This window comes from Thermobia domestica, chromosome 8, assembly GCF_964235325.1.
Source record: "Thermobia domestica chromosome 8, izTheDome1.hap1.1, whole genome shotgun sequence".
Classification (NCBI taxonomy): Eukaryota; Metazoa; Arthropoda; class Insecta; order Zygentoma; family Lepismatidae; genus Thermobia; species Thermobia domestica.
The window spans coordinates 226781463-226796441 of record NC_137461.1 but is presented as its reverse complement, the minus strand read 5'-3'; the positions used below and the strand labels follow the sequence as shown (position 1 = coordinate 226796441).

Here is a 14979-nt window from a genome sequence, read left to right as displayed (position 1 = left end):
TGAAATGAATATCCAAACCTTTAACAATGAAACTCTCTGTTAAGAAAATGAAGAAAATTCTAAATAAAAAACGGCACGGATTGTTCCCTTTAATAGGTTGTGAAGTTCCTTCCCTAAGCATTTGAAGTCTCTAAGTTGAAATTTATAAAAGAAATTGTAAATTTTTGTGAAAGGTAAAAAATACATGGGAGAGATACGAAGAGTGTAGTGACATCTATTGGCAAAACCTGTCCTTTACACAAACCTTAAGAAAAACATGATAGAACTAGATCGTCTTTATAAGAGAAAGAGTACATATGAAGCGTACGATCGAATTTTCATGCTACATCAGTCATTTTCCTGTCAAACATGTATAGTTGCACTGAGAAAATGTACAAATGTATATTTAGTTATAAACTTTTTTGGGGGCGGCGGGTCCCGATCCGGTGGATTACCATCGTGGGTGCATCCCTAATTAGCACCTATTTACATATTTAGGGAAAAGTCAGAATAGACCATGAAGCAGGGGAGTTCGCGCGGGAGCCAGATCAGAGACGAGGAAAGGGGATGACAAGTTGTAACGAATAAAGAATTAACAAATTTGCAAATGGAGTCATCAGTTAGATTCATGTGTCGATAAAACCTACTCGCTGAGAAATATATTACAAGTTGAGCGTATATGGTCAAAGTAAGTGTATACAATTTCCCAGATGTTCGGCGTAAATTCATAGAAAGATTGAGGTGTCAAGAAATCAAAAAGTAATGGGTACATGAATTAGTTTATTATCGATACTAGTGTTGGACATAGTTTACTAATCTGGAAATATCCACTCAATCTTGATAGCGCAGACATTCATTGAACACAAGAATAGTGTAGATTACATATGTGGGCTAAGTAACTCATTGTTCAATAGCTTATTACTCATACTAGAAAGAGTAATATGAAAATATGCGACAATTACATTTCTTCTGTGAATACATTAGACCTGTAGCTAAGAGGTGGCCCGGAAGGTTGAGACCCTGTGCGACTTTCAGTTTTCTGGGGGGAATGTAGTACCTCTGCATGAGGGATGAATTCAAACCACCCCCAATGATCTCAGTCTCCCTTGTCTTAGTGTTCTGGCTACTGGTTTGAGCTAAATGTTTATTTCAATGTGGTTTTATTAGTAAATGTTTATTTCATGGTTGTTTATTATTATTATAACACAGTTTACAGGTTTGTTTTAACCGTGCGGATATTAAATAATGCATCACACAAATGTTCGTTTTCAGTTTCTTCATATTTCTTAGTCATATTTTATATTTTCTTCATCCTACCAGGTTGTTTAAGTAATGTTACCGTTGAACGCGATTTTCCCTACCTTTCAAGAGAGATACGAAAAACGGGAGTTTAAGAAAACAGCCACCACTAATAGAGCAATTACTTTCAGCGAAGATTGTAGGTCTGGTATTGTACTCAAGGTATCGAACCACACACTGTGCCATTCTTAATAATATTGCTACAATATTGGCTATTTTGTGTTTTTTTAATTGTACGCGGACAATCCTTATTTTAGTCTACATACACACGATCATGTCTATTGTGAATTTTAACGGTAGGAATTCAAGATAGTTTGTTTGGTTTGTATGATTTACTTCGTTTACATTTATTGAGAAAAGATATTTTCTTAATGTTATCCATTACTTTCAATATGTTACTAATACAAACATTTGCATTTTATTTATACCAAGAAAAGGTTTGAGAATACCAACTTACCTTTCCAGAAGATTTCCAAGTTCTCCCGATTTGTGTTCCGGAAGTATTGTGTAAACGTCATTTTCCTTTAAATCACGTTGATATCCCAATTTGAATATCGGATATGTCCAGCTGCAAATTTAAAAGCATTTAATTCTTACAAAAATGAAAGCATTTTTCCAAACTGCTTACGAAGCATTATAGCAAAAAGGATCAGAATTACAAGGCTCTCTATATTATTAACAACGACTATGGAAATGTAGTAGTTATGTGAAAAGAACAGTTTTAATACTAACATTGTTGATACATTGTTTTAACAATTTACAAAATGATGTTGCAGAAAGAAATTTCTTAATGGAAAGCTGAATCATACTTAAGAAATATTGTTTTCTTTGATATACTAATATTGAGTATTCAGTACGGATGTTTAATAGAACAAATGTTACACGGGTTACCTATTATTGAGAACTATACAAGCATTTTGTACAGTTTATGATATAAGATGACAAATAAGTGATTTCTATACGTCTTCTAGAGTTTTTCAAAGTTAAATACAAGGAACCCTCCTGCCCATTACAGCACGGAGATTGAGGATCACCTTGCCCGTAGCAGCTGGATCTTCGGATTCCTCCTGCTTGTTACAGCACGGAGAAAAGGTGAGGATACCTCTTTCCCATTGCAGCGCGGAGAGTTAGAAGTACCTTTTTGCAAGTTACAGCACAGATATTGGGTTATAAGAGTGTTTCCCGCCCGTTGCAGCTTGGAGATAAAGGAGTATCTCTTGTGCATTGCAGCTATAGATTATAGGTGAGGAATGATAGTTGAAAACTGATGTCTTCTGCCTTCGAAAGTTCACTTACGTAGCCAGTCTTCGGAAGCGGAGCTTGTTGAGGGGTTTCGAAGAGATCCTCTTCGTGTTCCGTCTGTGACGATGATATCCGTCGTCTGCTTGCTGGCAATGGTGTTGAAGCACATGGCTTTGTTTTTAAATACGAGACACGTGGTATTCACTATAGAGCTGTGCAATACAAAATTTTTGAATAATATATTTGTACAGATATATGCAAAAAGTGTCACGTCTACTGTAATTTATGTTTCGACTTCTAATGCTTTCGCTATCTTTAAACATAGCGTTTCAGTTGGATATTCCGCTTTTTAAAAAAGGCACATTACTAGAGTGAATAACAATGTATTACCATGACAAAATGTAAATTACATTGTATCTCTGGCAAAATAGTCCATAATTATAAAATGTGCTGGAAGTGTTATTCCTTTTTAGGAGACACACTCCAGCTCGTTTCACCACGTTCTCAGATAAAAGCTTTAAAACGTCAACATCAATTCACGTTGTAAAACGTCTACATCAATACACGTTGTAAAATGTCTACATTAATATTGCTTGTAACTTTTTCACTATACTTAATATTATTTTTCAATCAAAACAAGTACAAACATCAACAGACTTATTAAGCCAATAATTTTTCACAGTAAATACACGCTATTGAGTTGTGCACTTCATTTTAATGGACACATATCAGCAAAAAACAATAATTGATTAGCAAGATTAATATGTGCCAAAACTGAAACTTCCTATCTAATGCATTATTTCAGTGTATACATATTTGATATGCCATTTATGGACGTGGACGATAACTATTTAAATACTGTGACATCGTAATGAAATATCACATATACTATAAATTTTGTAAGGTTTCAAAATGCATATAAACATAGTCTTAACATTAGTGCATTATATTGAAATTGGAAGCAAAAGCTTTCAACATGAAAAAAGAAAGGATTCGCATTGCCTGTAAAAGTAAATTGTAAAACGAATATCTTACTAGACCAGTAGTGATTTTGTGGGCCACGATAGCTCAGTGTTCACCTATGGTGCCTGAGGTCCCTGATTCGATTCCAGTTCGCGCAAAGTGGCCTTTGTGGTGGACAAACACCATGTGCGTGAGTTTTCTCAGGTTTCTCCGTTTCCTCCCAATTTATTCATTCTACCATTACATTCATTTTTCATCATCACCGTCTCCTTTAGCCTAGTCGGCATAAGCGTGGAACGTAAAACCAAAAGATTTCATTTTCTGCAGTGATGTTTACTACTCAATGTTAAAAATTGAGACTTCATTCAAAGATCTAGTCTACTGTGAAATTAATGAAGTTGTGATTCAGGGCGTTCGAGGAGAAACTGATTAAATGAAAGATGAATGTGACTTAAGAACAAGCAGTTTTCTTACTTAAGAGCCTCGATGGGTCTTGACAATAGTCTTGCACCGTAACTTCCATTGTAGGAGTACAGGAACGGGAATCTTGAACCACTTCTCCTAGCAGGATTTCCAGAGTTCATGGAAAGTGGTGATACGACGAGATGCAAGTGTTCTTTTCAATAGGCCAAACCCGCAAAGTTCCATGGGACTTTTATCAAATGACTTCATTGGTATGTCCTGGGAGGTATACCCCGGATGCTGCTGTCTGCTGCCAGTTGTTGCAGAAAACTTTGTGTAGGATTGGGTGTAAGTGATGAGGCACACGGGGTGTATGTGAGCTTTATCCACACGCACATAGACTTGATTTATTCGATTTGCATACAAACATGGCAGTTTTCAGTATAAATTCGTGTCAGGATATGTTACTGATAAAATGTAGAGTTGATTTTGCAGTTTCTGGGCAACTGCTGAATCATTAAGTTGCTTTCGTAGCAGTATTTCGCGACAGCCAGAAATCTCTTTAAGAAACATTCTTTGCTTTGACAGATGAAGTCAGAAAAGATTTTACGTCGCGTGGGGTGCGCGTTGTGTCTCGAGTTTTGCAACAGTCAGATAGACAAATCCACGCTTCATCAAGTGTGGCAACAAACGTGGACTTTTCCGCGGATAAATAACGTTCATGGAGGGGTCTGCAGTTGATATTTCTCTCCCTCCGATGAGTTTACGTGACATATTCACGACTTTCAAATGCCATCCAGAGATTTAATTTGCCAAGTAGATTGCGGTTCACCCTTGACCATGGCACATGCAATCGTCCTGTCATCATATGTTGTGTAAAAAGGTTTTCCTACAGGACAGTTAGGCACAATTTCTGAGCTACAAGTCGAGTCACCACAGTACACGACTACTTTAATCTTCTATTACAGGATGAACGAATTGATGGAACGTCAAGGTGTTTATGTTATGTTCTTGATAGTCGTTGACTCCAATACACATCAAGTTTCCCTACACCATTTTTAAATCTTTGTCACGAAAACCTTTGTGTAGAAAAGTACCATGACGTTGCCTTCTCAAACCTGGTTCACCGTGGGATCTATGAAGCACATACCACACACTCATAAACTTAGCACGAAACTAGGGGCCTTTGGCTTTCCTTTGCTGTTTGAATCATTCGGATTGATCAATTCTATTAAAAGGGTTGAAGGTTTAATGACGGACACATATAGACGGATCAACTTTTTGCATTCCATTAAAACATTTATAATCTGTATTAGTATATACCTGTTCGAACAGGTATATATATATATATATATATATATATATATATATATATATATATATATATATATATATATATATATATAAGTAGATGTTTCTTTTTGTGAATAAGCTCATGAGGAATTAGAAGTGCAAGTCATTGACCAAACAGGTAGCCGCGGTGGAATTACAAATAACATTTAAGAAATAATAAAATGGTGTAGGATGTCTGTATTGTCTGTAAAATGTGAAATGGGATTCCATTCGCACAACGCCTTTCTTTCTTCATTATTGATTTTCTTTATTAAGCTTTGGAAGTTTAACTGGAAGAGACTTTAGCACTTCTTGCTTGTAATATCAAATCAATGTTCTTGTACACCCTTGGTCTCAATATCTAACTCTGTGATTTTACGAACCCGAAAATTTATAGTTGTATATAAAGTACACCATAGGATTCTGTTTGAATTTTTTTATCATCTACAAAGTAATAATGTGCACTTCAACTAGTAATGGCAATAACAGAATATTTACAATCCACAACTTCTGAAAGAACCATAATTTGAAATGCTACTCAACGCCTAAGGTTCAAAACAAAATCCCTAACAGCAAAGAGGTACCTGGGACGTTCTTTGGGCATCCTATTTACGTAATAAAGTCCACCGGATATGCACTGGACTTTTCCAGGATATTCTCTGTTATTAGGGATAAGTCTACTATTGCAATCATCACTCCTATAAAATTAATTGATATTTCCAGCATATTGTAACAATCAATTTAAATAGTAATTTTTGTTTGTCACTAATTTTTATTTGCGACTGGGAATGCTTACTATACTATTAACGCGAACTTTTCTTATGTAGTCCCTTGTATAGCCCCTTACATTAAAACACACGGACTAAATATGTCTTTAAAAAAACCGTTAATAGGTACGTCCTTCTTATGATAGTTTGTTAGTAAACACATACCAACAATACGCACATTAAATAATTTCTCAATATGTTCTTTCTAATCTCAATTTTTATATATAAATAAGTTAAAATGTACTGGCGTTTTGCTAATAGTCCTTAATTTGATTTATTTAGTAATTATTATATTTTGTTTACATAATTGGAGATAAACTTTCTGTATATCTTGAAAGTCAAATATCACAGTTTTATTCACCTAATGATTTAACATAATTGTTATAAAATATTAAGCGTTAGATTGATGCAAAATATTTTTAGTGTGCATTGATAGCATAGACTATAAACTTTACCTGAAGAAGAGCCTCGATAAACAACTAGCTTCCAATTTAGGATTTGGATTCTGTTTACGTGTCTTAGAATCCATTTCATTGAGTTGCTTTCAGTGAACACAGCTGAAACAAAATAACTTTATTTAATAATACGTACGATAACAACACCAGAATAGGCATTGTACTTACTAATACATTGCTAATTTAATAATCTCATTTGCGAGTAAACTGAAATATCAATTCCAAAAATGAAATTAGCTAGAGTTGATTGATTGAGGTATTTAATGAGCATGTTAGTTTCGAAGCTATTTATTCTGTGACAAAAGACTAATGATCGAGAAATGTTCTCGTAAAAGAAGATTCAAAATAAAAACAATGATACAAAAATAAGACTACAAAAGGAAATATAAATAGAACATAAGATCAATCGTATAATATAACAAGAGAAATATAAAAAAATAAAAACAGGGGTCCTCAGAAAGCTAGACGAATAAATAAAACACGTAAATCCAGAAAAGTGACTAAAAAGTAGTATTGCCACGGACGTTAATTATTTTGTCTGTAATTACATTTTTAGTTCATTACTCTTGAAATGACTTTCCAAAAACACTAAAAGAAAACATTGGACATTTCAAAACTCAATTGTGATTAAATAATAAATTCTTTATCTGTAAAAATTACTATGTAAGTCTGTCTTTAAAATTGTTTCCAAGTACTAAAGTCATCTACATAGATTTCACAAGTCATTGCATTGACAAATATGATGAAGAAAGTAAATTCATAAATACACATACTCACGATTTCATCACGAGTACAAAAAGTCCATAACCTCAACTCAAGTCAAGAAAAACAAAACTACTTCGCTTTCCTAGATCGAGAATTGTTGCAATAAAAATCTCAGAAACATCATAACAATATTTTAAAGCAAATCTCACCGTTAAAAAAAATGTATCAGCTATAAGAAAATAGTACTCATCTGATATTTGAAGATTCTCTGTAGGAAACAATATAAGTGCCACAAACAATAGTTACTATAACAGTAGAGACCAAAAATAGTAAATTGTGCCCAAGCGTCACAAAATAGAAAATATTATTGTTTAGAAATACAACCTAGCATATAATAAAGTGAAGCTATGAATGAAAATGTAACTAGGATATAAAAGTATTTAAAAAATAAAATATGCGAAACAATTTCATGGTGGCACTTATATTGTTTTCTACAGCGTGTCTTCATTTGTCAGTGTGTAGTCATGGGGCAGTGCTTGGGAAGTTCCAAAAGACACCAAAAAACGTAAAATTACACGCATTAAAATACCTCCTCCAAAATTCTATTCTTTCACTTCATCATAGACAAAATGTTAATAAATATTAGTATACAAATTATAATCAATGTCTAAATTTCTAAGAAAAGTTAATTATTGCTATGACTACTACCTCTTGCGTACGTCCCGTTCTATATTAATCATAAATAACACATAGCATAACTGCATGATAGAGGCGACGGATGGTATTAATAATACAATAGTCAGAACTATAAGAATAAGCTTTGAGAACGCTATTTCTAGGTCACAAATAAATACGAGAATACGATTACGAAAAACAGGCTCCTACAACTGTTATTTCCTGTGATCTGTTATCTCCTACAACCTGATTAATACTGTAAGTAATCCTCAAATGTTTTCCGAGATCTGAGTACTCGAGTAAAAGAGTGTTGAGTACTCGGTTGGGCCATCTTGTAGTAAATACTAGTTTGAAATAAAAATGTCTGTACGCAAACGTGCCAAGATCACTTCCTCTTGGGGACTAGTGAGCGAGGAGGTCTACCAATTGAAAATTATTAGATCATATTAAAATTTGAGGAATCGTTTATTTTTAATATTTACGTTTTAGAATTTTACTCAATTAGAACAATAAATGTTGTAAACGTTGATACACAAATATTTTAAACCAAGGAATACCATCTAGTCACGTAGATGTTGTGTAGGTACACATTGGGGACCGCCTTTATGAGAGCAGATGTTGTATACATGTCATGAAATGCGAACTTACTGTTTCACTTGAAATTCGAAACAAACGAAATTCCACTACGAAGTACGCCTGGTTCTCATTCAACGAAGACCAGAATATTATCCATTTAGCAACAAAAAATAGATAGATAGAGAGAAAACCGAGTAATTTTAAAGTTACTGTATGATCTGTTATACCATTATTAATTCTAACATAGTTATAGAAATTTACTACTAGAAATTTATTACTTTCCGATTTGGATCAACGTGTAGAACTTCAGTGATAAGATGGCTAAACATATTTGGTTTAACACACTATAATGATCTAATTAAAAAAAGTCACGTTTAACACATTAACATAATGACCATCATGTAAATCTCAAATTTTCTAGTACAAAAAATGCTCATGCATAATTAATAAATTATACCTACTAGAAGATCAAACATCACAAATAAAGAAAAGTCTGAATTATTCAAATGCAACAAGACTAAACTGGATAAGTGTGTGAGATTACGTTATTATCTTAACATGATATTCTAGATTACACTTCTGTTACTCACATTGATACATTGTCCATTGAAATAGAGTGAACCAACTGCAAAACAGACCGATATCAATTATAACTGTGTCAATATCTATGCTTGATTTAAAAGCTAATCCAAATATGCTGTTTTCATCGCCATACTTGGACCTCACGAAATCCAGTTATTCTCGTCTCGGTTGAAGAATACAATGAAAGGTCGAAAGAAATATTTGCCTAATTGCTTTAACGTATGTACGTTATGACTCAGTGAGAATAACGTAGACTTGTTGTTTATCTTATGGATTCCAGGTATGCAGCAGCAATCATAGATAATTGACAGGCTCATGGAAGCTATCTAAAAGTTTTTTTTATGTTTTAGGCTTTTAGGGAGACCATATAGAATGACTACAGTATATACGTCTGTTCTTCTAGGAATGACTATGCTTCAAACGATTTTTGAAACGAAACAAGGTAAAAGGCTCCATATCCTTCTACTACCTCCATTTTAAACTATGCTGATCTCTAGGAAGAGGAAACAATAATATGTGTCGAGAATAATCTTTCTGATATAGATTCATCGTTACAAGGACATGTCCCATTTCTGCTTTCATTTCTGTACCAAAACTAAATGCACTAGAAATATATTACCATTTCCGAAATAATAAACACTTCTGACCAGAGTATATACACTTGTTTATTAAAAACTAAATTACAGTGTAACGGTTTCGACAACTTAACGTTGTCTTCATTAGACACTAAACCTGTCTGATGAAGACAACGTTAAGTTATCGAAACCGTTACACTGTAATTTAGCTTTTAATAAACAAGTGTATATACTCTGGTCAGAAGTGTTTATTATTTCTTTAGTGAGTTCTAGAGTCGTGATGGATAGTGTACCATTTCTGGTTTCTATGTTGATTCCATAATGAACAAATGGTCATAGACAGGGTTTTCTAGACTTCCAACCTATGTTATGCATAAGTGTTTGAAGTCTTATAGAACGACTATGTACGCGCGTCCGTCTGTCTATCTATCGACAAGTATCAGAGCAAAAAAGATAAGAAATATTAAGAAGCAGTTTCGTGAAATCGATTTAGCGTTTCCTTCATTAACCTGTTATTCAAACTAGATGAGGTTGAAATTAGCCATTTCCAGTTTCAACGTTTTCCGCCATAGAATAGATTGCGACCAACGTTTATATTTCTGCAATCGATTTACCATCCCAAAATAGATCCCACATCTTCCTTTAATCCACTATTCAAATCGGAATCAACCGTTTCCTGTTTTAACGTTGATCACTAACGAACAAAAGCTGTAATAGATAGCGACAAGTGGATATCAACAATCACTTCAGCATCTGAAGAGAACGTCGAATTTAAATTTCCAACATTCTACCAAAACCGAAAATGATTGGAATTTACTAGTATTTCCGGTTTCAATACTTATACTGTATTTCTATAGAGAAAAAACGTTAAGAGATATCAAAAAACAGTTTCTGGCACGGATCCAGCGCTTAAGGAATGAGTTTGTTCTTGATTTTTAACCATCTGTTGGAACCAGCAGTGGTGAAAACCCACGTTTATTCTACTACACCACTGATCAGATATTGGATAAAACGGAAATAATTAGCAGCAAGCAGATATTTTTTTATGGATTTAGCACCAATAGTATATTTCATCTCTGATTTTATTCTTTTTATTGCAACCAGAAGTGATATGCATCATTTATCACTTCCGTTTTTAGTGTTAATCGCCATAAACAAAATCAGAAAGAGGTAGCAGGATTAGAATTAGGAATTAGAATTCTGGACTTCCGGGATCTATGGCCATCCTAGCCCGTCCCTCGGCGATCACACTGCCTGGGGAATCAGAGAGGAAGGAAGAAATGGGGAACGAAGGAAACGACCTGGGACTATTATGCTAGATAACATTCCGGCATTTGCCTGGTGTGATGAAGAAAATCCAAGAATAACCCCACTCGGAATGACTAGCCTGAAAATGCTGTTATACCTTTTCAACCGGGTTTCCCCATCGAACCCGAGACAGCTTGCATCAAAGGCGAAAGCGTTAGCGACTACTCTACGTGGGGCCATAGTATGAGGTAGCGTGTAATGATTTCTTGGTAAGGATTGAGAGTCCAAGAAACATAATCTTTAGTCTTAGATGTAGGCTACTACTTTAAGTTTGAGAATTGAAATTAACATAATTTGGGAGTCTACTGTAGTTTGACACTGTGGAACGAGACTCACTTGTTTCATACAGATTTAGGACGAAAAGAAGATATTCGTTCTTAGTCCTTTATCCTTCTATTGAAACCGGAAGTGGTATAAAACGAAAGAACCTCGAGTTTCAATATTAATTGTTTTAGGGCGAAAACTGTAAGAGATAATGCTATACGTTTTCTGATAATGATTCATAGTCCAAAGAGCAATTTCCATATTCGACCTTACGCTGCTATTGAAACCGGAAGTGACAGATGTAGATCTAACAGGTGCGGTTTCAATATTGAATTCACATAGTTGGGAAGTCTATCGTAGATCCGCAATATTGAAGCGAATTCCACTTGTTTCACAAGATCGCAAAGATTGGGGAAAAGGACAGAAGCAGGAAGTTAGTGCTCGGTCATTGCTGTTCAGTTTTAATCTTTTATTGCCTCCCTCTCGTTTAATATGTCTATTGTCTGTGTAATTGCACATGAAATACATGTAAGCCAAATGGTTGAATACACCAAAATAAAGATATATTTATCTAACTGTATATCTTGGTTCATTGTGAGACTGGACAATAATATATGTATATAAGTCGTTTCACGCGAGATGACTCACTGCTTTACTCAGTATAACGTACCTTCAGTGTCCGTACTATAAATTTTTTAATACTGTATAATAAAGCTCTCGGTGGTGTAATGCCATGAATGATGACGTGATCGTATAATTCAGCTTCCTTTGGAGACAATAGTCGCTCTTGAGGGAAGTCATATCGATTAAAATTAAACTTTTATCCTTCAAACTAACGTAAGAAGAGGAAACTTATTTAGCGTTCTAAATCTAGTATATGAGAATTAGTGCATAAGGTAAATCTTGATCCTTTATCCGAAGCAAGAAAAGTTTAATTTTTTTCCGATGAGACTTCCCTCAAAAGCTGCCTTGGCACTGACTGGAGGCAAGATAGTGTAGTAGTGAACTGCCTATACTAGGAGGGTTAATTTGCACGATGGTCTTTGCACCCGCCAACTAAATCGGATTTCAAACCCATTCGTGATTCAGAACCTACGTTAATAGTAAGTTATGGTAAGTCCAAGGTGACCAGAATTTTCACTTGCGAAAATGGGACGCATACGAATCGGCTACGGGGGGGGGGGATATCTGAGTTGGGACTCAGCAGTGTTCTCAATTTACAAAATACACAAGTAAGAGTGATAACACACCGTTTCTAACTTTACGTGTTCCACACAACATAATGGTTCCCGATTCCAAGTTCTACCCACCAATTCTTTTAACGAGTTGAACACTCAGAATTCCCACTCAATTCCCACTTGAAGCACGAGCACTCAATTCCCATTTAAAAATTCAGAAGTACTAGACACGGCTGAACCTTGGCAACGAGTATTGGTACGGAAGAGAGTAGAATTTGCATTGACGATTTATATTTTGAATAATAATTACGGGACAACTAGGTCATTTTTACTTAAAAATAGGACATTTAGCCGTCCCGTTCGAGAATCAGAAAAAAACGGGACAACGGTTGGAAAAAAGGGACTGTCCCGGCTTAAACGGGACGTTTGGTCACCTTGGGTAAGTCACATCCGTTAAAACCTCGGTACTGCATAAAGATGCAAAACGCAAAAATTTCAAACATAAACTAAACGCAAATTAAACGCAATAGCACGTATCAAACAAACTTTTTCTGCCAACTAAAGTCATCCCCAAAGTTACACTACCTACATACTGTTCTATGGTTCAATCTCAACTCATACTACATAATAAGTCAATTTTACCTAAAGTGGCGCTTACTTTATCTTCGCCCTACCCGCTCATATTAATGCTCAGTTTTAAGGTTTAAAAGTGAAATTTTAAATACGTATAACATAAAAGATGGGCATTATAATTAGGATAATAACTTTTATTCTATTTTATTATATTAAAAATATAAAACTAGCAGTTTCTTGTATTCTCAATTTACAGAAAACACAATGTTATGCTAGTAAACTTCATTTTCTAATTTCTCTCTCTGTTAATAAATTTAATACACTTACCTCAAGTATTAATTACGATCAGTTTCTGAAGTGTTACTCGTTAACCACCACCAGAGGCAACAAATTCCAAAGAGAAAGAAATCTTTCCTGGTGTCATTAGTCTTTGTTCTCGCAGCTGTTAAAACGTGTGATTTACATGGCAACATTGTTCAATGCAGAAGAAACCTTGCTTTATCAATAGATCTGTCAAAGGGCTTTGGCGTACACCTGCGTGTTAGAATTTTGACATGCTTATTTCCTTTTGGTTATATTTCAATTGCATTCAATAGTGTTATTGCATCATGATTTAAAATAACTTCCTGTCAAGAATGGATACTACTAGAAGCTTCAGTTTACCAAACTCTTCCATAAAGAACCTTCCAGACGCTTCAGAACATATAGTCAGTGACGCCCGCAGAATATCTTGGATAGGAGAGGGGGCCAAAGGCCGATTCCGGAAATGAGGCAAATGATCAACGCCTAAGAGCGGTTGTGAATACACACACTTTGACGAACGCTTGCACATAATGCATTATATAGGGTGGCCCATTTTAATCTTTCCACGGAAATATCTCGAAAACAGTTGAAGATAAATAAACCGAACAATAACTCAAATAGGAAATGCCGTGGGGCATGTCGAATGGTATTATCGCAGTGCCCCCCAGGGCCGCCCTTCTTGAGGATCCAGGACCCAACTCCAAAAGTTTAAATGGAAACATGGGTCGAGTGATATCTCGTTCGATATATCTTTGAAACCTACGAGCGCTGTGGCAAAAGATTTTTCATATCGGTCACCTTTTTCAAAATGGCCGCCAAGACATGGTGCCTGTATGAGATGGAACGTCTAGTACCAGTAATATAAAAATGGTTGGAGATCAATGAACAGAACAGAAAGTGAAACAGGAAAATGGCACGGGGCACGTCGAACGATGTTGTCTCGGTGAACTCCCAGCGACGCCTTCATGGAGACCCAGGGCCCAAATTTAAATTTAAAACGGAAACATGAGTCGAGTGGTCGAGTGATACCTCGTTCGATAGATTTTCAAACACTAATAACGTTGTGGCGAAAGATTTTTCATATGGGTCACCGTTTTCAAATTGACCGCCAAGACATGGTGCCTGTATCAGATAAAACGTCCAGTACCACTAATAGGCCTATGAAAACGTTCGAGATAAATGAACAGAATAAAACTCGTATATTAAATCACAGAGGGTATTTATCATTCCACGGCTCGAGAATGGTGCAACAGAGAAAAAAATGATTAAAGTAAAATTGACATAATACAAAGGAGGAAATCTAATTCTTAGCATATTATCTTTCCGACCTCCATGGTAAGCGCAAATGAATGGGAAAATCTCAAATTAGAACCCCACTTTTACTTGCAATAGGTGTGGTTTGTGTAAAACATTGTTCTGTACAAGTGACTGGTACTGTGATTAATAAAAATAAGGTGAAATTCGGTTTGAAGTGTAACACCCATTTGTATTGCAAAGTGTGATTTGATGGGAAAAAAGAAGCGACTGAAATGAGAAGCAAAGGTTTTAATAATACATTATGTTAATTATTATACTAGTTATGTTTTTATTTTTCATATTAGTGGTGCTGGGTGTTTTATCTGATACAGACACCATGTCTTGGCGGCCATTTTGAAAACGGTGACCGATAGAAAAATCTTTTACCGCAGTGCTCTTTAATTTTTAAATATCTATCGAACGAGATATCACTCGACTCATGTTTATATTTAAACTTTTGAAGATGGGCCCTGGGCTCCTATGAAAGGCGACCCTTGGGGCACGA

At 35.2% G+C, this 14979-nt stretch overlaps 1 protein-coding gene across 1 annotated transcript in view; it reads right to left on the bottom strand.

The window, feature by feature from the left end:
• LOC145692488 (ATP-binding cassette sub-family C member 4-like) overlaps window positions 1-14979 on the bottom strand; it is a 357392-nt gene that overhangs the window by 163141 nt on the left and 179272 nt on the right. Inside the window, exons 3-4 of the mRNA XM_081767796.1 lie at window positions 6440-6541; window positions 1736-1846 (exon numbers count right to left, since the gene is read on the bottom strand). Of these exons, the coding sequence (XP_081623922.1) occupies window positions 1736-1846; window positions 6440-6513 (185 nt within the window). The 5' untranslated portion in view covers window positions 6514-6541. The remainder of the gene's footprint in view (window positions 1-1735; window positions 1847-6439; window positions 6542-14979) is intronic.